Source organism: Fulmarus glacialis, unplaced genomic scaffold (genome assembly GCF_000690835.1).
Source record: "Fulmarus glacialis isolate BGI_N327 unplaced genomic scaffold, ASM69083v1 scaffold752, whole genome shotgun sequence".
NCBI lineage: Eukaryota > Metazoa > Chordata > Aves > Procellariiformes > Procellariidae > Fulmarus > Fulmarus glacialis.
Window position 1 is genome coordinate 67,865 of NW_009196969.1, and position 23,157 is coordinate 91,021.

The following is a 23,157-nucleotide window of genomic DNA, read 5'->3' on the forward strand; positions in this document are numbered from 1 at the left end:
CAAAGGCTTGGCCATAAAAGGTCTATTCATGACAAAGTTCAGGGTCTGCACCCACTTGGCCAGCAGATGTGTTTATGGCTATTTCCTTCAGAAAAGGGTGGTGTAGTTCAGTTCATAGAATCATAGAATCATAGAATCATAGAATCATTAAGGTTGGAAAAGACCTCTGAGATCATCCAGTCCAACCGTCAACCCAACACCACCATGCCCACTAAACCATGTCCCTAAGCGCCTCATCTACATGTCTTTTAAATACTTCCAGGGATGGGGACTCCACCCCTTCCCTGGGCAGCCTGTTCCAAGGCCTGACCACTCTTTCAGTCAAGAAGTTTTTCCTAATGTCCAGTCTAAACCTCCCCTGGCGCAACTTGAGGCCTTTTCCTCTCGTCCTATCGCTGGTTACTTGGGAGAAGAGACCAACCCCCACCTCGCTACAACCTCCTTTCAGGTAGTTGTAGAGCGCGATGAGGTCTCCCCTCAGCCTCCTCTTCTCCAGGCTAAACAGCCCCAGTTCCCTCAGCCGCCCCTCATCAGACTTGTGCTCCAGGCCCTTCACCAGCTTCGTTGCCCTTCTCTGGACACGCTCCAGCACCTCAGTGTCCTTCTTGTAGTGTGGGGCCCAAAACTGAACACAGTTCCTGAGGTTACTGTTTTGGTTGGGTGAGCCAGTAGATTTCTTAGTTTGCCCACCCTTAGAAGATACACTCCTTGCTGTAGTGTCCTCACATGCACTCCCTCCGTGATGGACAAGTACAGAACTGAATACATCTTTAGACAAGTGTTCAATATATTTAGCTCCCTTTTCCGCTTGCAAATTATACAAGAGCTTCAACTATAATCAGAATATCTGTCATTCCAAAGCTTATCTGCTGACTTATAATTGCTTGTAAATCATCCATTCTGTGTCTGGGGCTTTGCTATTTTCTTATTCCTCTCTGTCTAAATAGATCTGCAATCCCCATTGCTTTAGCAGCTTGCTGCGTCCTCAAGTGCTTGGGATTAGAAAGCAGGAAGATAATGATTGCTCTCCATTTCACAGGTGGGCAGCTGGGGCAGAGGCAGGGCAGATGAGCTTCTCAAAAGTCATGCTGTTTAGGACTGAGCCCCTTGTCCCTCATTAACCACAGATCCAGCCTCCAAACCATGCTTCCTCTCATGAGCTATTTATAAAAAGTGGCTTTTGTGCTTTGGGAGCTGCATAAAACTTTTCTGCCTCCTCAACCGGGTGAAACTGAAACCCACAGGGAAAAAAAAAAAAAAAAAAGGTTGCCAAAGCCTGCTGCAGGGGGGTGAGCAGTTCCCTGCAGTTCCCCCAGCACCCAAAACCCCCTCCCTTCTCCAAATTGAGCCTGTAAAGCAAAAACTTCTGCAAGCCAAAAAAATTGCTTAATTGCCTCAAATTGATTCCATGGTTTTATTAAGATATTTGCCCAGCTCTATTATGGTTAATTATTTGTATTACAGTAGACTCTGAGGCCCCAAGCAGAGATCAGGGCCCCATTGTGCTAAATACTGTACAAGCACATAATAACAAAATCACTCCTTGCCCCAGATAGCTTACAATTACGTGGACAGCTGCAGTGGAAACATACCACAGCTCGTGTGAACACCTTTTAGGAGAGGCTAAGGTGGATTTCAAAAGCCAAAAGGGTCCCTCGTGAGACCCTGGGCTGCTTTCATGGTGGATGCTGCCTGCAGCCCCGCTCTTCTTGCTGAGCTCCGGTGGGAAAAAATCAAGGGAGAATATTGACATATAAGCAACAGAGGAACCCCGCACCCGGCGCAAGGCTTCATGATGGGAAGGGGGGGAAATAGAGAAGAGGAAAGAAAAGTGGGGAAAACAAAATAGGTTCCTGTGCTGCTTTCCCCTTCACCTCTCGTTTGTGCTTGGAAGCTCGGCTGCAGGAGGTTCATGAGGGAGCTCATTTCCCAGGGGATTTCCAGCCTCATTTTGCAGATGCAAAGTGTTCCTCTGTTTAGGTAAACGTTAAGATCAGCACCCGGCTTTCAGCTAGCCTTGCAGAGACCCCACACCTGCCGCCGCTGCCTTCCTCCACTTCCCAGCCCGGGCGAGGAAGAGGAGCAAAAATGCAAAAGGGGAACCGCTTCTCCTTCCCTCTCCTCCCACCCCACTCCACAGCCAAACCTCTGTGGCTGCATCTCGCCCGTGCGTGGGAGATCTTGCTTATCGAGAGGTCAGCACTGGGGGAGCTTTTCCACCCCTGCAAGCGAGTGGAAAGAGTTTTGAGACCTTGACGCCTTGCTGGAGGTGATGCTCGGGGCTGGGAGCGTGGCAGGTTTTGGATGAACGGTCAGCTGCTGATTCAACCGAAGGTCTTGCTTGTACCCCGGGCACTGTTGAGCTCTGGGTGACCCTTTGGGGATGCTCAGGAGGTGCCTTGCAGAGAGACCACGCATCTCTGCATTGCCCACCTCTGTCTTGTGCTTTGCAACCCAGGGTTGAGAGGACGTGAAAGGCAGCAAACTGTAGCCCAAAGCCAGGGGGAAAATCCAATTGTTTCCAAACACTAAACTCAGGACTCAAGCGGAGCAGGAACCTCTGGAGATAATGCAATGTCTGTGTGTGTGTGTCTGTGTGTCTGTGTGTAAAACGGCCTTGCAGAATCCCCCAGCTTTAGCAGGGCTTTGAAAAAGATCTGGGTGGTGATTCAAAATCCAGGTTATGACCTGTGACCTTTGGATGAGAAATTGTTGCCATTTAGGATGTGTTAGGAGGTCCATCCTTTTCATCAAATGCGTGTTTCTTCTTGCTGCGGGAGGCAATCACACCGGTATATCATTAACTCGCAGAAAAGGAGGCTGTAAAAGAAGTTGATGGGGGACCTTAGCCCACACCCTGCTGGGGTCTGCTCAGAGCACAATATCCCAGCGACCATGAGATTAAGCTAAAGAGAAAAGTGAAAATGCTTTTCACGATTCACACGCCCTTTAGATTGTTTTATTAAACCATTTGAATAGGGATTTCCCTTTCGGCCGACAACGGGGCCCGGCCAATGCATAGTTCTAGGTTGCTATGACTTAGTTGGTGCTGGCTAATCACAAGTGAGGGCAAATTTCATATAAAATATCTCGGGCTATTGTCAACCTAATGCAGCGTGACAGTGCCAGCACAAAGGGGGATTCATTCACCCCAGCAGGTAATAAGGACGATTTGCCATACCAACCAGGCAGTCTCGAGGGGGGCTGTCAAATACGATCAGAGCAGCGAAATGGAGCCTCACATTCCATTCTCAGGTGGGCGAAGGCGATCCTTTTGTTCGACCATGTTGCTTCTGATAACAGAATACAATTTTGTGGGGTTTTTTTTTTCTTCCCCGTATGCTATTGACCAGCGTGGCTGTTTTACATAGCGGTCTTTGGGGCTTGCTTTTTTTTTCAAGGCCAGAAGGGACCCCAATGATCCTTTAACCTGGAACGCGCCCCAGAGGATTTCACCCCAGTCCTTCCCCGCTCCTTTTCCGCCTTCCCCTTTCATTAAGGACTCGGTCCTGCCACAATGAGCGCGCTGTATCTCTGCTAATGACCCCCAATTGGCACACAGCTTCCTTTTGTCTAGAGCCTCCCAGGGACATTGGCCGTTGGGGAGTCGAGGGGTCGGGGTAATTTGGGGCGGTTCGAAGGACCGAGAGGACCGTGCCGTTTCAGGACTTGAGATGGCGAGCAAATATTCAGAAGAAGGCATTTACGGGATGGTGGGAGGGGGGGGATCAGACGCCGGGTGTTTCACACATGACCAAGCCAACAGAAAGACAGATAAAACGTGCTTGCATTAAGCCGGGTAGGTAGGGAGACATACATGGTAATGATTAGATAGACAGAGAGATAGGGCGATAGAGAGAGAGATAGAGGGATGTTTGCTTTGCAGGTATCAGACTTGGGTTACTGATACCAGACCATCCTGCTGATTTGCCTATCTTGGGGGTCTGGTTACCTGCGATCACCTGGGGTTATTTTGACAGTAGCTAATTAGCGAGAGCATTCCAGCCCTCGACCCACCCTCGGCTCACACGAGGGCTCGGAGGGCGGCAGGGAGCACCGGCCCCGCTCCCAGCACCGCACGAGGCTCCTGGGCTGCTCCGGCATCTGACAATCTGGCTCTACCTGTTTCAGGTAGAGCCTGAAAGGTTTGGAAGCACGAGCACCGCGCTGGAGGTTGCAGCTCTGTTGTGCTGGGTGCAACGATAACCATAAGCAACCAGCAGAAAAAAAGTAAAAAAAAAAAGAAAAAGAAAAAAAAAACACTGTTCAGATGTTTTAAAGGAACTTGGCCTTTAGGATTTTACAACTGTGTTAATCCAACCTCCTTCAATCCAACATTCCCTCTTATCTGTATCGCCTTCATGTTCCCTGGCAGGAATTGCCCATTTAATAATTTCCCTCCAATGATCTGAATCACAGCTAATCTGATCAAATGTCTTTTTAGGGCCTTTCATCTTCCCAGGGATGTGTTGACACTAGCATGCTGGTTCAGAGGAAACAAGAACTCAATCAGAACTTCGTTCAAAACACAGATGGGACCCAAACCTAACCTTTCCTTTAAGATATGCAAAAGTGTGGTTAGCTTCTTGTTATTATGCTTTGCATTTGCATAAGCCTTTGCATTTTGGGGCCTGATTTTTAAAAGGATAAAAAAGTCAAACAAACCCCGGAGCTGGATTTTGATGAGAAACAGTGCAGAATCAGCTGGGCATGGAGTTGGCATGGCTTTCTGTGAAGAAGGGCATAGGCTGTGGCATCACGCAGAGCCCGGCGTGGATCTGCGGGGCAGCTGCTGGCTGGCATCACTTGCTGCAGTGTGGGTGCTCCGAAGCTGCATTTCTCCCACCGCTGCACCTGCTCTTGGAGCCACCCTCACCCCATTTCAGGCTTAGACCTGAAAGCCTCGATTACCTGCAGCCCGCTGTTTTTGCAAAGCTGTTTTTGCAAAGCGGGCTTCCCCAGACTTGGAGATAAACCCACTTGGGAAATGCTGCTAAAGACTAAGGGACCTGAGACAAGCCCACACGCCGGACAACGGTGTCTGGGTTTCACTGGTATATGGCTTGAAATCATTCAGGTCAGTCTGTAAATCTACCCTGAGACTGTGGTCTTACAAACAGATCTTCGAGGAATGGGCTTAGTGAGCCTTCTGCATCATTTAGGCTCTGCTATTGTCCAAAGGATCCCATGCAATCATGCTCTTCTGGGCAAGATTGAAGGGGGTTTATATAGCTCTGGACGCATCTTCTCTGTGCAATGCAGAGCTGCTCTGGGAAGTCCTGGAGCTGCTGCCAAGACCTATAATGGCTATAAGCCCAGATGAGGTGCTGATAAGAAAGTAGCCATGTCCACACAGCTCTGCACAGAGGCTGCTCGAGGTACTGATGTTCTCACAGAAGGCCCTACGGAAAAAGAGTGATCCAAACATAAGCATCACTCCGAGGGTAATAAGGCATCACGCAGTACTGGGTGAGGAGAAAAGTCCTCCTTTTTGCCCCTCTCCTCTGTAATGTTGTAGGCTGAAAGGATGCACAAAGCTCAGGCTATAGAGTGTAAGTTGAGCTTTCTGCCTCTGTCCTGTATGGACAGTATGCCAGATGTGGTCTGTGGTGTCGGTCAATAGTGATCACCGTTTGAATGAATTTATGAGTGGTTTTTTATGTGCCCTGATATATGAATTTTTGTCAATTTTTGCAAACAGAGAAACTGAGGCAGCATTTTGGAGTCGCTCGTGTCCAGAGAGGGACTTTGTGCATCACTTGTGGCCTACTGGGTTAGACAGCCACCAGGCTGTGATATTCCTAAAGCCTCCAGAGTCTTCTCAGAGTAACAACAAGGACTTCCTGACTGATGCTGCTGTGATCGAGCAGAAAATCAGGGTCAGGGCACTTGGCTGCTTGGTGTTTAGACTTGGGAGTGACACCAAGTAAAGAAATGAAAGCTTTAAAGAAGCTCAGGATCTCTTCCTAAAGCTTTGACTTTGGAAAGCATTTTCCAATATAGCTGGTATGAACACAGCACGTGCTGTCGAATTTGGGAATATGCTCTGTGGAATGATTCACCTCTGACTTGTCCCCTCCTTTTATAGTCCTTCTGTTGAGCACATCCATGGCCACAACTTGCTCCTCTCCACCTTTCCTAATGGGTGGAAGGTGCATCTTTGAAAGCAAACAGCAAGCATGGTACAAGGATCCCCTTTTAAGGGGTAAGGGGGTAATTGAGGAGCCTTCGGTGCCAGGAGATGCTGGAGATGTTGCAGGGACCAACATGTTGAGGTTGGTGAGGATGGGTCAGGGGAAATACGAACACAGGGGCCTCTCTGGAGAGGAGCTGAAGGAAGCTTGAGGCTGAGCCAGACAGCTTATGTAAAACCCTTTCAGTTGGTTTATCTGAGATGGGATCCTCTATTGCTACAATAGAGAGGAATGTGGTGAAACTGAAGCTCATCTGCCTCCAAGGCCATGAGAGCCAATATTTTCCTTCCAACGTTCCCAGTATTTTCCCCACAAGCAATGTCAAGCTCACAGCAGCGGTGACACTTCTGTGATCCTCCTCCTCCTCCTCCTCTATGATGGGAACAACGCTTGTTCCCCTCCAGCGCTTGGGCACTGTCTCTGCAGCATGGATGGATCTGTCAGCTGGCATGTGCCAAGGGGTTCCCTGTTCCCCGTCTTCACCTGGTGCCATGCCAATACTTAATAGTTCTGATTGGCAAACAATTTGCTTCTTTGTGATCACAAAAAAAAAAAAGCCTTTTAACAGTTTTTTCCCACCTTCCCTCCTCCTTTCCCTGGGGAGAAATACGTCCTGTGCCCTGAGATGTGACGCTTCATTCCTTAGGACCATAGAATCATAGAACAGTTTGGGTTGGAAGAGACCTTTAAAGGTCATCTAGTCCAACCCCCCTGCAATGACCAGGGACATCTTCAACTAGATCAGGTTGCTCAGAGCCCTGTCCAACCTGACCTTGAATGTTCCCAGGGATGGGGCATCTACCACCTCTCTGGGCAACCTGTGCCAGGGTTTCACCACCCTCACTGTAAAAAATTTCTTCCTTATACCTAGTCTGAATCTCACCTCTTCTAGTTTAAAACCATTCCCTCTTGTCCTGTCGCAACAGGCCCTGCTAAAAAGTCTGTCCCCATCTTTCTTATAAGCCCCTTTTAGTGCAAATTGCATCGTAAGGTGGGGGACATCATCCCCATGTCTTGAACCCACGGTTCTTGGCTCTGAGGGATCTGCTGTTTGGCAAGTTTAACACAGAGGCCAACTGGGCTGAGGGACTGGAGTATCTTCTGGTATCCGGGACAAGCAAGGCTGCATTGCTGCAGGTGGTCCTTGCTTATCCTGCACACAGATTTCAGGGCCAGCAGGCAATGTCGTTCATGTTAGTATAAGCCAATAGTAATGTCTGTGTATGTTTTTGCAGCTCCTGTGAGCTCTGACTCACCAGTCCCATTGGATTTCACTTCTGCTATTCAGAAAGTAGCTGCGCCTGTGTCGTGGTTTAACCCCAGCCAGCCACTGAGCCCCACCCAGCCGCTCGCTCACTCCCCCCACAATGGGATGGGGGAGAGAATCAGAAGGGTAAAAGTGAGAGAACTCGTGGTTTGAGATAAAGACTGTTTAACGAGTAAAGCAAAAGCCGCGCGCGCAAGCAAAGCAAAACAAGGAATTCATTCACTGCTTCCCATCGGCAGGCAGGGGTTCAGCCATCTCCAGGAAAGCAGGGCTCCATCACGCGTAATGGTGACTTGGGAAGACAAACGCCATCACTCCAAACGTCCCCCCCTCCTTCTTCTTCGCCCAGCTTTATATGCTGAGCATGACGTCATATGGTATGGAATAGCCCATTGGCCAGCTGGGCCAGCCGTCCTGGCCACACTCCCTCCCAGCCCCCCGCGCACCCGGCAGGGCACGGGAAGCTGAAAAGTCCTTGACTAGCATAAACATTACTTAGCAACAACTAAAACATCAGTGTGTTATCAACCCTCTTCTCATACTATATCCAAAACACAGCACTATACCAGTTAATAGGAAGAAAATCAACTCCATCCCAGCCGAAACCAGGACAGCCTGCAAGGCTGTCAGTGTCAGCCTAAAGAAACCCACTTCTCCTGGGGGTTACCATCTACTTAACAGCTGATAAGGCTTTGGCTCAAGGTAGCTCTGAGAGGTATCCTTCAGAGCTGAGGCCTTCCTCCAGCCCTGACTTCAGTGTAGTTGCAAATAAGTAGCAGGCATTGACTTTTACACCATCAGTGCTTCAGCTCCTGCATCCATGGTGAGGAACATTTGGTATTAATCTTTTCTGGCATCCTTCTTTTTCATCCAAAGTGGTGCAACATGGCCTTTCATTCAAACCTTTCTGGTTTAGCTTTCACCATGGAGGTGTTTATGGGTGACCCTCCCCACAAGGGAACTGCACAGCTTTCCTCCCACATCTAGGTAAGGTGGCTTTCTTAATGGATTCAAGGAGGAAACCACAGTATGCTGATAGCAGCGGGGTAGTCCTCTTTATACTACAGTCGAAAACAAAATTCACCTCACCTGAGTGAGGCTTCCAAAATTCTCAAAGCTCACTTCACAAACTCCTCACCGTCTTCCTCCATTGGACAATGCCTTCCCCCCCTGCAATCCCCATGATGTCTAACCTGCAAGAACCCCAACCACAGTAATCAGGGGGAAATGGAGCTGTTAGGACAGGCGCCCCGTGTAAGAGGCAGGGCTGTGCTGGCTCCAAATACCAGAAGCACTAGTCTGCCCCCAGTTTTATTTCCAGTTTCTTGGTTCTTGGGGTTTATTTAGATTTTACTCTTTTTTTTAAATCCAGAGTCAATGTAGTGTCAACTGTTGTGCAAATCCTAACATGACAGCCGTGGGTTTGTATCCCCTCGAGCCAAGGAGGGAATTGAAACCCTTTCTCACACTCCCTGGGTACGTGCCCTACCAGACAAACGTTGGAAAGACTTTACACCTTCAGCCCCTCAGAGATGGGTGTCTGGGTGTCTGAAATAGCTGACACAACAGGTAGCTTTCTCTTGTCTTTTAGCTTTGAAAAACGAAGCTCAGAGAAAACAGCACGTCTCCTCCCCGCAGTCCTGCTAAGCAGATATGATATTTTCTCCATTTTATCCCGCTCGCTAAGTGACTCTCCCAAGAGCACTCAAGAAGTCTGTGGTGTCAGAAATTCAAGGCTTACAGCCACACCATTGCAGTGTCTTTCCTAATGTGGAACGGGGAATAGGATCCTCTATTCAAGAGTAGACATGCTAATGATGGCTGGAAGGAGTGGCGAAGATGTGGGAACACTTTCCTTCGCTGTCATACATCTCCAGGGGCAATCTGGGACAATTCTATTCTTTTCCATGTTGTTTATATATTATCCAGCCCAAGAACGCATTAAGTCAGTGTTTCACTCCAAGCTTCACTCCATGTTTCAAAAAGGACAGTGACAAGGTCCTGGGCAGTAAAGGGTTGTTGGCATGGGAGGTTTGTCTCCACAGAGCAGAGTCAGTAGCTGTCCTGGAGACATCAAGGTTCCCTTTGCAAAGGAGCTTCCATACCTTCAGGAGGACCATCTAGAAAAGTGGCATGCTGAGTGGAAAACCCTTAGAGCAGGGTGCATCTCTACTGCTTGGCTGTTCTCCAGCTGTACATCTTCCTTCCTCGCAACATGTACAACCCAGAACCAGCTCAAGCAAGACATCTTCCTTCCTTCCTTGCTCCCTTCCTTCTTCTCTTTCTTTCTTTGTTCCTTTCTTTCTTTTTTTTCTTTCTAAGACGGCACAGATCTCTCTGCTTTCTTTTAAAGAGCAGCCAGTGGAAACTGCGGTGCCCCCTTTCTAAAATACCACCTAATTCTTCCAGTTGTGGTCCAGGACACAGGACTTGCAACTTCAGATCCCAACACACCTGAAGGTGGGTTGCATTGCCGTGTCCCTGCTGTTACCACCAGGCCACTGTGCAGGGAGGGAGGAAAGATTTAGGGTGTCAAGAGGGGACAACAGGGCTCAGTACTATGGTACAAAGATGGTAAAAAGGGACTGTAGCTTTTTAAGATCAAAATAAACCATTATGTTCATCCTTCTATATCACCGTAGTCCTTCCTCCCACATATCTGGGTTATCTACCTGACCTGGGGTTAATCATTTAGTCATTCAGAGAAAGATTCAGGGAAAATAAGTCACTGTCTGGGCAGAAGAACACATGAGAGGAGGTTTCATGTATTAGACAGTTGAGATATTTATGCGATTATTCATTTGCCTTCTTCATCCCACAACTTGATGACTCTCTGATCGGCTCCAACACCTTCTGCCCACGATTCTGAAGACATCACTGAATTTAGCATTGCAGGCTCCTGAGGAGATAAGCAGGATTGTCCTCAGGTGTATGGATAAGGAAGTGGAAGCACAGACTGACTAAAAGATTTGCCCAAAGTCACATAAAAAAGCCCCGTGAAAGCAGGAAACCAATTCTTAGGTCACTTCATCCTCAGGCTTCTGAATTCTCATATTGATACTGTTTGGCCACGTGTTTTTGCATCCAAGATGTTTCTGCTGCTGAGACAGGGTGGTCAGAGGTGTTCTGCACAGGACATTCAGGCTCTCAGCTTCACAGGCTGGGGTCCTTAGGAAACAATTTCCAGAAGTGACCAGTGACTTGGAGACCTCTGCCTTAGGAGGCAGCTACAAAGCATCCCCAAAGGCCCTTTGTAAGTCTCAGCACCTTTTTCACTGATAGCCAACCCCCCAGAAAGGGTCCAGAACAGGGTACCTTGAAGCACCAGCCATCCAAGTCTCTAAGCCCTGCAGGGAAACTCGGAAGCAGGCAGGAATTAAACAAGCTGAAGCCAGAGCTTTGGTGACCTTGCGTTGCACTGAAAACAAAGTGGTTAAAATGCTCTTAAGTCAACATCCCCATGAGGTATTAGTCCCTATTAACCTTCTCTTGCCAGATGACTTTCCAGAAGCTCTCTTCAAGTCAGAACGAGCTGCTTGTCTCCTGCTACCAGAACCACCCAGAGAGGAATGAGGCGACCTGACAAATATACTGCACTTTCCTGTTATCTTCGCTAAGTCTCTTGCATTTTTATATGGCACCTTAATAACCCCTCATTTCCATTACAAGTGCATGCTTTCCTTCTGCTTATCTGTATCTCTATACACTCCTTCTCCATTCCTGCAGCCACCCCGCCTCCGGCTACAACCTGGGGAGCTCTTCAATGCTCAGCAGGGTCAGGTCTGCTTAGTAACCGGAGGACAGTCCTATAACTTAGGAGGTGGCAGGACGTGATTCACGCGATGGCACTCTTCCATCTGCGTCAATATTGAACTCGGTGCCTTAAGTTAGGGGTAGGAGATGTAAACCCAGTGCCCTAATTTTGTGGAGTCATTAAGAGATCGGCTGCAACTTTCTCAAGAGACAAACTCCTAACCTCAGTGCCCGGGGCCAGATCTCAGCTTCTTTGCTCTGCCTGCCTACATTCCCCAGGTAGTTACGATCAGATACAATGCTATTTGCTTCCTGTTGTGTGCTGTTAAGTGGTGGCTGCACTCCACCCCAGGGGTGGCTGCATTTCAAAAGCAGGGGAGTGATTACGGCATATACAGGCTGTAAAAAGCATTGGGCTCTTTCTGGGAAGAGGAGAGCTGAGTATAATCGGCGCTTCTTAAGGCAAATCCTATCAATACCCTCCCGGAGCTGTAGGCTTTCAGTAAGGGCTAGCAACAGTGGAGAGTGTAGGTAACGCACCTGGGATTTAGGACTGGGTATCTACAACCAAAGCTGTCCTCCTGTAATTCCTTGTTCAGCTGCGACCAAGTCTTGGCAAATTCAGACCCTCTGGCTGTGTTGCCTGAAGCTCCCTGGGTTTTGGTGAGCTCTGCACCTGTATGCACAAACACCTCTGTTCTGAGCTAATGGCTCCCGCTGAAGCCCAGGTGGGATCCATGACCTGTGGACGCCTAAGCCACGGCCACTCTTCTCATATTCACGCAGGAGAAGGGTTTCTGCACGAACACCGTGGTTGTAGATGCTTTCTTTTCAGTCCCAGCATGGCAAGGCACAGGGGCTCTCCATTGCGTTTGCAATCAGTTCAGCACTTACAGCACCTTTCTAAATAGCCAAAGGCCTGGATCAGGTCTCTCCTGAGCAGAGAGGCGCTCTGCATTGCGTTTGCAAACATCAGTTCAGCACTTACAGCACCTTTCTAAATAGCCAAAGGCCTGGATCAGGTCTCTCCTGAGCAGAGGAAGGGGTGATTCCCAGGAGATAAGAGCTAACCTACCCAAGCAATGTGCTTTAGCCACTACAGCTGTCAGATAGAAGGGGGAAGAAGAAGAGGAGTAACTAACATCTTCCTCTCCTGTCCATGTCATAGCAGCATATCAAAAGGATTCAAGGTTATTTAGGGCACAATGGGAGGAGGTGGAAGGTGTGTCAGCTATTCTCTGGTCAGGCACTATACCCTCTACCTTCTTACCAGAGAGTAATGGCATTCATCCCACCAGTTTATCTGACTGGCTTCTACGAGAAGACTTTGCCTTTCACAGATCCCAGGGCTGGTCATCAATGTCCTTGGAGACATCATACGAAGCTCTCCACCCCCAAGATTTGGTTTCTGGATCCCACTTGGGCTTAGGCAAGTGCAAGACGCCAAGTCCCCAGTCCTCGTAGAACTGGACTCATCTGTTCATGCTCAAAAGCTGAGCTTTCACAGAGCTCAGGAACTGCATGGTCACCATTTGCAGGAAGTTGGGATCCTCCAGGCTGGACAGATGCTGAACAAGGGTTTTTCAAAATCACATTGTGGAACTGAGGGTTCCTGCATTTTCCTTTTTTGGTTCTAGCCCTTGGTGACTTACTAACCTCAAGATGCGTATTGACAACATGTTCCAGGACATTGCTCATACCTTCGGCTTGTAAGTTCATGCACATTATTTGATTTGCATATTGTTGTATTTGGTAGGCTTCCCAAAGCGAAGCAGTGCTGCACAAGTTCTTGCTTAAGCCTTCAATCCAGCCGGGACTGCTCTGCAAGCACGCAGTTTTGATTTCTCCCTGAGAACATGTTGGCTTTTTGGCTTGGCATATTAAAATCTCTTCGTGTTAGTAAAGCCTGGAAGCATCTAGAAGGTAAAGATTAAGCCAAAATGCCCAGAGAAAGCTCGGATCAGCAAAATATGGTGCAGAGAAGGTTTGAGTGGTTTTGAGTAGGCCACTTGTCAGCTGATGCAAAGCTCAGTAGAAGCTGGTGAAGCTGCATCAACTGAAAACCTGACCTTCTGCCTTTATGGATCCATTCATATTTCAACACTGTCCTAGCCTAATCATCTGAAAGGTGTCAGAGACAACACGCTTTCTCAGCTAACAGGTCTATAGGCGCGAGGTGAGCTCCTGTGGGGAATGGTATAGGAAGTTAAGGGAGGCCAGTTATCAGAATCGTTGTGTCTTCTTAGAATTGCCTCAAGGGTTTGAGAATAGCCCTGTTCATGATAAAAATGCCATTTTGCTGAAGCCAAAAAGCATTGCAGTAGTATTTTCTGAGGTGTGGTGTTGAAATCCAGGGTCATTTCTAGTGAGTGAAGAAACATATGGGACCAAAACAGTGGGGCAGGAATGAAAACTGATATTTTGGTATATTCCCCATTTGCAAAGCAGTTTGAAATGTTTGGTTTTCATTTTGGCACAGTGTAGCAAAAATACTGGCATCCAGGAAAGCCAGGCTAATGCTGAGCTGCTCTTCCCCACCCAGCTCCAGCTAGGATGAAAGGCTATGAAGGAAGGTCTCCACAGAGACTAAGGCTCCTTGGACCTTAACCATGACATCTTTTGGCTGATCCCACCCACCATTCTAAGGCAATGGGCAGAGAAGGAAAGCTCATTTCCCGTCCCCTTGGCAGGGACCCTAATTAGGCAAGTGAGCAAAACTTTGGATGGATGTGAGCCGATGTGAGCTAGGCAGCCTAGGAAAAAGAAGGTGGCTTCAGGACGGAGGGTGGGGACAATGATTAGTTTACATAGTGAGGATTGGGGAATATCTGGCCATCCTGGCATTTTCCTATCTTCCAGCCATCACTAGTTCTCCCAGTCAAGGAGCAGGAGGTGCTTTACCTGGTGCTGGTCCCACCACTAAGGGTGGAGGCTAAGTGTAGTAGCCTCCTTAAATGTAGTAGACCCGCATTTTCCATGTATTGGGAACATAGACCAAATTCTGTGCATCTGAAGCCAAGACTGCAGCTCAGGGTATGGCTATGTGGTGTATTGCCTGCAAAGTACCATATAGTACATTCTATACGGCCCCTGAAACTCAGGTTTGCACTGCTTTTTATTTTGCTGTAGCCCTATCCGAAGACCTTAGGATGACCTTAGTCAAAACTTCTTGACTGACCTCAGTGGCCTTGAATCAAGCCTGGTCCTGTCTACACAGGATCTTATTTCCTAGTATAAGAAAATGTCTTTGGAGTAGGTCCAAGCCGGACCACAGGGAGGAGGAGAGTTTCCTGGTCTTCTGCCATGCCCTAGAGAGAAGGTGTTCACAGGGCTGATCAAAGCCATGGGTGGTCCCTTCCCATTCATTGATTTCTCTCTTTCACAGCTACCAGGGAATCAGCCTTTGTCCATGCCATTGCCTCTGCTGGAGTGGCTTTCGCGGTGACCAGATCCTGCGCCGAGGGCTCGGCCACCATCTGCGGCTGTGACACCCGCCACAAGGGCTCTCCTGGGGAAGGCTGGAAATGGGGGGGCTGCAGCGAGGACGTGGAGTTTGGGAGCATGGTGTCTCGGGAATTTGCGGATGCCCGAGAGAACAGACCAGACGCTCGGTCAGCCATGAACAGGCACAACAACGAAGCTGGAAGGACCGTAAGGACATTTAGTTTCACCTTTCTCGATCTCCCTTTAATCTTTTCTTACCTGCCATAATGAACAGTGGGAAGGAACTGAGGGGAATAACCACACATAAATCTGGGCAGTTTTACATCATGAAACGATGATACCTGCCTTATGATAGTTCTTGTCAGGGAGGTGATCAATGTACCTGATCTATGAAAACTATAAGTAAATTCACCCACCCAGAGTAAATGTCTACCTTGGAGTCAGTTGTCCAGATCTCTTTTATAGAGAATGGATCAAGACAGACAGGTCTAGGATGGGATTTCATCCCAGCTTGAAACAGACATTTGAAATAGCTCAGTTAATGATGCCCTAACTGTGCCTGTTCCCCTCCATTGGCTGTAGGAAGGTGAGCTGTACAGCCGGAGAAGTCTGTACCGGAGACACCTGAAGTTAAGAGAGATGGACCAGGGTTTATGGGGAGGATTCAGCTGCTTAAGCAAATGCATTTTAGTATAAACTGAGATATCCTGAAGTATTCAGCCTGTCCTTGGGCTGGGAAAGACAGTGTGTCTCCTGCAGGTCCTCTGCCATCTTTGCACTGATGCCTTGAGCTCACAAATGGCGTTAGATGCATGTGTTTTGGCAACTGAATCCTAGTTCGAGTGCAACTGTCCATTCCCCTGGGATCACCGCTCTGCTCTGTAGGCTTGAGGGTGGGGAAGAGAAACCACCCCTCTTCTCAACTCTGTTCTATTTCCCAGGGAATATTTAAAGAAAATAAGAGGGAATGTACCTCCTGATTAAACTTGGACCATGCCCCAAAGCCAGCTTATGTGTTTTCACTTCAAACAGTCATGGAGCAAAATGTGTAAGGGAACAGAAAGCACGGAATCTTGCCCTCATCACAGTGACTGCCTCGTACACAGTAAATCTTTCTTCTCAACTCTGTTCTATTTCCCAGGGAATATTTAAAGAAAATAAGAGGGAATGTACCTCCTGATTAAACTTGGACCATGCCCCAAAGCCAGCTTATGTGTTTTCACTTCAAACAGTCATGGAGCAAAATGTGTAAGGGAACAGAAAGCACGGAATCTTGCCCTCATCACAGTGACTGCCTCGTACACAGTAAATCTTTTCCATAAGGTGGAACAAACCTAGTAAGAGGACATTCTCTTTTTCATCTCAGGAATGAGATGAGCCCATAAATGCCAGAAGAATGTAATCTATGGGAAACAATTTGTGAAACTGAACCACAAAGCTCTTTCTAATGGAGACCATGCCACAGCTTCTCTGATACAGCAGCATTTTTTCTCATGTAGTAAACTTGAGAGATCTTATCCCTCAGTGGAAGATACCTCACTGTATTCAGAAGAGATTAATATGGTCTTGTTCCCTCAGCAGAAGGCCTTACACATGTCTAGAGGACATAGGACTGTGCAGTGAGCTATAGCAAAGCCACCACAGTTGCACTGTGCTAGGAAACAGCTGTCCTCAGGCAGGCTAGGACTTCGGTGTGAGCTCCTCAGGTGGACACCATCCAATCCAGTGGAGTTATCCCACCGTGGAGTTATCCCACCTCACACCACAGGAGAGCTGCTCGGAAGTAGGGGATACAACCTTTCAAAATGAAATACCACCAGAAACAAAAATTGTCTGCAATGTAGATGACTACAAGCAATCATGTGGTTTCCTCCAGCATTGGCCCAAATTATCCCAGGTATCCCAAGATATCGTGCATTGCTGGTGGCAGTTGCTGGGATAGATAATGAGACAAATAGGAAGAAGAGAGAATGAGACAAATGTGGAGAAGCTGGGTAGAGTGGAAAAGAGGGATTTGCCTTAAAGTGAAAATCCTTGGAAAAATTGAGCTTTGAGCGAACATCCCTGTGATCACAGGCCTGCAGAGGTCTTTTTACTGTAAGTCTTGTTACTTGACGCTGAGTTATTTTTGGGCATTTTACAGATGTCAAAGATCAGAGAGCAGATGTCACACCATTATCTGAAATCCTAGCAGTAGTGTTTTCCATTCTCACCGTGCCAACACTCATGGGGTAGCTCTTCCAGGTCTCCATACTCAAGTGTTTCCAGCTAAACCTGAGCCATAGGCAATGTTTCATATTAGTTCCCATATGAACTCAAACCCTACCACTACGCCAGAAGCTTTGATTAAGTTCAGCATGATTATATGAACCAAACGTTTTGTGGTTCTCTCTCATCGCTAATTACAACCTCCTTTGCGGTGGGTGATACTCCGTAAATAACACAGGAAAGCACCTGGTGAACACCAAGGTGCTGATTCATGGCAAATCTTTTGGACTCAGGCTGGCACTAGTCTGTTCACGTACCTGGAAATTTGCTGATCAGTCTGTTGCATAAGGCTGTCTCCCACCTCAGAATACTGGAGGGCAACACCTCTAGAAACCTTTAGTCTAATTTCATAAGAGGTAAAAGCAAATAGCAAATTTCTGGGATCAATAATCACCTTTGCATTTATTCCAGAACAGTGTTTTATGTTGAAGTTTAAGCCTTTCAAAATCAAAAGTTGGACTCCTAATTTTTTCTTTGAAATGGTTTTAGAAAAATCGTAAGTCTGGCTTAAAAATAAAAATACATTACTTTTCAGGTTTCTGAACATAGCCACAAGCAAGGCTAGAATCTTATTTGCTTAATGAAAACACACATAGAAGATGGAATTCTGGACTACGTCTTTAGGACGTTTCATAATTCTTTAATTTCCAATGGAATAGCTGTATATTTCATTTACAAAAACATTGTTTTAGAAGATTTCTGTGTTCTTCGCTTCTCTGCCTAGATGTGTCTGAATTGTGTTCCTGGGTGACAGGACTGCAATATTCACCCATGAACATTGATAAGATAGAAGTTGGTATGCACAGAAATCACTTCAGCCCTTAGTGAAAGCACTTGGTAGATGCTTAAAGTTGGGGTAGGAATCAGAGCTAGTCACTGAAAACAATACAATTGCACAGGTTTTATCTGCCTCAGATGCAGCATCTGTGCAGGCATTGACTGGAGGATAAGTGTGTAAATATATCTGTGAAAACACTGCAATGCTTTAGGAAATCCTGGCTAAGTAGCAGAATGCAATATGTGTTTTGATTACAGGCTAATGTCTTCCTTCTTCTTTGCCTTTCCTCTCCTCTTTTTCAGTCTATTATTGAACTCATGCATCTTAAGTGCAAATGTCACGGCCTCTCGGGCAGCTGCGAAGTGAAGACCTGCTGGTGGTCTCAGCCAGACTTCAGGGTCATCGGTGACTACCTCAAGGACAAGTACGATAGCGCTTCTGAAATGGTGGTGGAAAAACATCGAGAATCCCGTGGCTGGGTCGAGACCCTCAGGCCCAAATACAACTTCTTCAAGGCTCCAACTGAGAAGGACCTGGTTTACTACGAGAATTCACCAAACTTTTGTGAACCCAACCCTGAGACAGGTTCCTTTGGGACCCGTGACAGGATCTGTAATGTCACTTCCCATGGGATTGATGGTTGCGACCTTTTGTGCTGCGGCCGCGGGCACAACACAAGGACTGAGAAACGGAAAGAGAAGTGTCATTGTATCTTCCACTGGTGCTGCTACGTCCGCTGCCAGGAGTGCATACGAGTCTACGATGTCCACACGTGCAAATAAAGCAGGCAAAACCCTTCGCCGGGCTCCAAGTGGAGAAATGGATTCGAGCCTACTTCCTCTGAGGTTGCAGACATGAGAGAAGTCTACTTTTTTGATATTAAAAGAATAAAAACTTTAAAAAAGGCTAAAACTGGTTGGATAGAATAGGTCTAATGACTTCTGGGCTATCCTGAGGTACATCTGGCAGTCACACAAGTTACGCCCCAATGATGCCTCCAGTAGGAGACAGCGGTTTTTCAACCAGCCGACAACACAGAGCTGGAAAGAAGGGCATCAGCAAAAGCATGGATTTGCTGTGCTCTCACCCACCTGAAGTGACTCGTGTGATTAAGTGTCCTTTGAAAGACTTGCATCTTCCTAAGTATCTCCTTTTCCCTCAGCCAGGCAGAGGCTGTGTTGGACAGCAGCAATAAGCTTTCTGAGATCTATCTACATACCCAAATGGCCAAACTGTGTATAAAATGAGCAACGACAACAGCAGCAAAAGAAATAAAAGCAGATAAATTAATGATTTTTTTAAAAAAATAATGCAAATACTCCTTTGCTTTTGCCCTGGAACCAGAGAAGTCTACAAATATATAATAGAGCTGTAGAGTGGGCAGGCTCTTCACATGAACTTTTTAGCGTAGTAGCTTCTGCCAGTTTTGACATAGGATTCAGTGACACCTGTAGAGAGGGAGGGAGGGAGAAGGAGAGGGAGAGAAAGAGAGAGAACTGCTGATGGTTTCCTGCAAATGCCCTGCTGGCACACAGGTGATGTGCACAGTACGGAAAAGTTCAGTGCCTGATATGTGAAGAGGACTCGGTGTGTGCATTGAGAAGGAGACAATCCCACGAAGGGAGATGTTGCTCCAGCCGTGGTCCGGCATGTGGCTCAGCCAACGAGCCTTCCTCGGAAACATGAGGTGCAGAGCGAGTCTCCTGGGGCTGGACACTCGCTGCTGGGTGTAGGACATCCAGCTCCTCAGCATCCCAGCTTGTTCCCGTAGAGGAGGAAAGGGAAAGTGTTTACCCCTCCCACCTCATCAGGGAACACCGTCACCAACAGTGGAAAGTGCACTTACTCCATCCGCTCTCTGCACTTCATGCAGGCTTTCCCCTGGGCACTTAGCAAAACCCTTAGACCACAAGTCTGTCAGGAACATGACTCTGAAGGACTGCTTGTCACCCATTGATTTACATGACGGTGAACCAACCCACCACCACCACCCCGCCCCCTCCAAGCTGGAACAGTTTCAGACTCGAGCCAAATTTTGTTCCACACCTAATTTCTACAGTCATTCCCATCTCTGAAAGTGGCACAGATTAAAATGCACAAAACCCAGACTCTGAACCAGCCCAGAGTTTTGGGCAATTTTGGACACGGAGCCCAACCCCAACTTTGCAGCGCTGCCCTATCTCTGCTGTTCACCTCTGACTCCCCGTCTTTGCATGCTGCTCTACTTCTGACTTCAGATCAGGATTGCCAGTTTACAGAAAAAACTCTCACCTCCTCCGTGGGCATCAGGGCTTCCTTCAGCCACGTGGGTATCAGGCATGAATCTCAGCCCATCACCTTGATATTTACAGCACTGTGACTCTGTTTGAGTTATTCCTGGTTGATACTGGCATAAATGAGTGGTAATCAAGCATGGAGTCGTAGACTATTTAGCCTCCGATGCACTTGTCCTGTGTCCTCTTTGCCTTCCCCATACCTTTAGGTTCCTATCTTGGGAAAAGGACAATGGATTGGCATTTTTTCTTTCTCTTCAGTACAGGAAGGGAAATGGGGCATGATCTAACTCCCAGTGACCCACAAGAGTCTTTTCATGGCAATGTTATAATGGCTGTTGGCTAGTTCACACCTGGACGTCTGTGTAGAGAAATCAGAGTGCTCTTCTGTCTCTGCACGTCAGCTTATTCCCGGGAACCAAAGAAGGGAGTATGCAGAAGACGCAGGGAAGAGAGCTTAATCCCATCAGAGAGAAAGGAGGAGGAAAGGATGCCTCCAAGGGTTGACTCTGAGTCATGGCGTCTCCTGGGACTATTCCTACGCTGGTGCAGTTTATGCATCACCCATTTGTCTCAGGGCTGTGCCCAAGGGCACAAGCAAGCTTTGCCTATTGATGGAGGCACTTCTATCAATGCTCTGCAAAAAAAAAGCTGCGATGAAATGAAAGCAGAGACACAGAAAGGAGGGAAGGAGAGAGGAAGAGATCAAGAGAGACAAGGAAAAAAATGGGGAGAAAACCAATCAATCATATCTGTACATGTAAACATTGCACCCAATGGATGGCCACACACCAACTGGTAGAAAGCAATGGATCACTAAGAACTGAGAGAAAGATGGACCAATTAATGGATGCATGACTGATTTTTGTAATACAGCCTGGGAGAAAAGGAAAACCTGATCATTACGGCAAATAGAGAGGGAAGCCGCTGCAGGGGGAAATTGCCACAATAACCGATATTCAAACACAAGCTGTCAAGAAAGCAGACGCTGAAGAAAACCACATATGCGGTGGAAGACATTGATGAATTGGAAAAAATGGGACAAAGGAAGATACGTCTGATTTACTTAATATGATGCAGTGCTAGCAGTCACAGCAAGAGATGTTAGACACGTCTCACCAGGTACTTCTGTCAGTGAATGTGAACAGCAAAGATGCAAATCATTGCAGGTCACGGTGCCTGCCAATCCGTTGACTTCAGCAGGGTCACACCCACAACTAATTTTACCCTAATATTTTTAAGCAAAGTGGTTTCAAACTCCTTCTTTTATACCATACCAGTGAAGAAATGGGTTGAAGGATTTGGCTTCCATGCATGGGAGCTGGACTCCGACCCCAGCCCATCCACAGCATGCTAACATCCACCGTTTCTGCTTTTGCACCAGAACCAAACCCAACATCACTAGGAGGTGAAGCTCTTTGGGAAGCATGGGGGAAAAAAACCCCAAACTAGGCATTTGCTGAGCAATTGCCTCTTAAGGTGAACAAACAGATTTTGACTGCAACAGTGGAATTTATTTCATCTGGCCATGTCATCTAGTCTAAGCTATTTATCTAGTTTTCTGCTAGGATCAATGGCAAAAAACAAACAAGACCAGAAGGTGATTCATTATAGCCTAGGACGGTATCTAAGCTATGTTTGGTAAATTGCCCTCTGGGTGTACCTCTGTCTTTCCTCTGACTTTAGCTGATGAGCTCATGCTAGATGATGAGCTCTTAGATGGCTACAGTCTGATGATGTAAAGTCCACCATTAGTCAAGGAGGTGAAGCTGCAATCTGATCATCAGCTGAGATGGGCTGGAAGTTGTACTCCTTCATTCAAAGCTGGGGTCAGGCTTGAAACAGCTCAGTGGTTGGGGACTTCCACCCCATTCAAGGGATTTTTAACGAAACCTATGCATACTTGTTCGGTTTTATTATGTCATTAGTCATCCACCATGATGATATAATGTAAGGGGTTGAGCAGCTGTTACTAAAGCCAATGAAAAATGCCTGCGTGAATTCTGTTAATCACCCCAAGTGCATCTGAGGGTCCTAGTCCTGGGTCTGACTCTGCCCACCCATGAGGAGGGAAAAGAGCGAGCCTGCTCGGGGTCTGGGAGCATGCTGAGTGCACATGCTAGGCCTACATCTCACCCCATGGCTTTGGAGAAGGGACTTGGGCCATCACTCCCTAATACACATGAGTTCAGGAAGTGTCTTTGGAAAACTAAGATCCCACCCCACTGCCTACACTACATGTCTCAAGTCAGGGTTGCCACTGTACTGGTATGAAAGATTGAGTCAATGATGAGTGAGGTGCCATCCCTCCTAGACATCATCATGCCTACATCGGGCCTCATTTAGGATATGGTCTAAATACAACCCAGAGCCTTCTTCTGCCTCAGGTTCTCCCATTCTGTGAAAATGGTAGGGCCTTCCTTACTGAGTGGACTTAGGGTTTCACTCAATAATTCATTCAATAATATAAGCATCTGGTGACATTTTAGGTGCCCTATAATATCCTATTGGGATCCAGCTCTTGCTGCAATGACATAGGACTCCCACAAGTCTTAAACCTGGGCAGATATGTCAGAGACTGTAGGGTGTCAAAATGACACGAGATGCCTATGTGTAGACGGTTGAATTGTGCACTTCTCTGGAAATGGTTTTCTGCCAAAACTTCCCCTCCACCTCAGTTGAGCTGGGTAATGCACCAGTCTATAGTCAAAAGGAAAAGATCATTCATTTCCCACAAATGGGAGCTAGCCAACTCAACCTCCATCATCCATGGTGCCCTTCCCTTCAGTCTTCACTTCTGATGAGGTTTGTCCTCAGGCTGATGGTTTGACGTGTCTAGCAGTACCAGGGGAAAGGGAGAAGACATCCAACCAAGTAACACAGGTGTAAAAAATAAAAAAGGAACATAATTCCATCCTCTTACATGCTGCTATCCAACCCTTCCTTTAGCTGAACAGATGGGTTTGACGGGCCCCATCAGTTCCACACCCAACCTCACTAAAGACAGTGGAGTTACCTGTGAGGGGTGAATTTGGCCTCATCTCTTTTCTTTCTATGAAAGAAATGGAAAGTTTAGGAGTTTTTTTCTTGTTGTGGTTTAGTTTTAGAATTTGGGGGCTTCTCTTTCTCAGAGAAAAGAAAAACATGGGGAGGGAAATGCATGACATTCTCTATTACTTG

The 23,157-nt window shown here is 47.2% G+C and overlaps 1 protein-coding gene across 1 annotated transcript in view; it reads left to right on the top strand.

Annotated features, from left to right (window-relative positions):
- LOC104072784 (protein Wnt-3a) overlaps positions 1–18,998 on the top strand; it is a 39,796-nt gene extending 20,798 nt beyond the window's left edge. Inside the window, exons 2-3 of the mRNA XM_009572355.1 lie at positions 14,600–14,865; positions 18,007–18,998. Of these exons, the coding sequence (XP_009570650.1) occupies positions 14,600–14,865; positions 18,007–18,486 (746 nt within the window). The 3' untranslated portion in view covers positions 18,487–18,998. The remainder of the gene's footprint in view (positions 1–14,599; positions 14,866–18,006) is intronic.
- Positions 18,999–23,157: the final 4,159 nt, after the last annotated feature.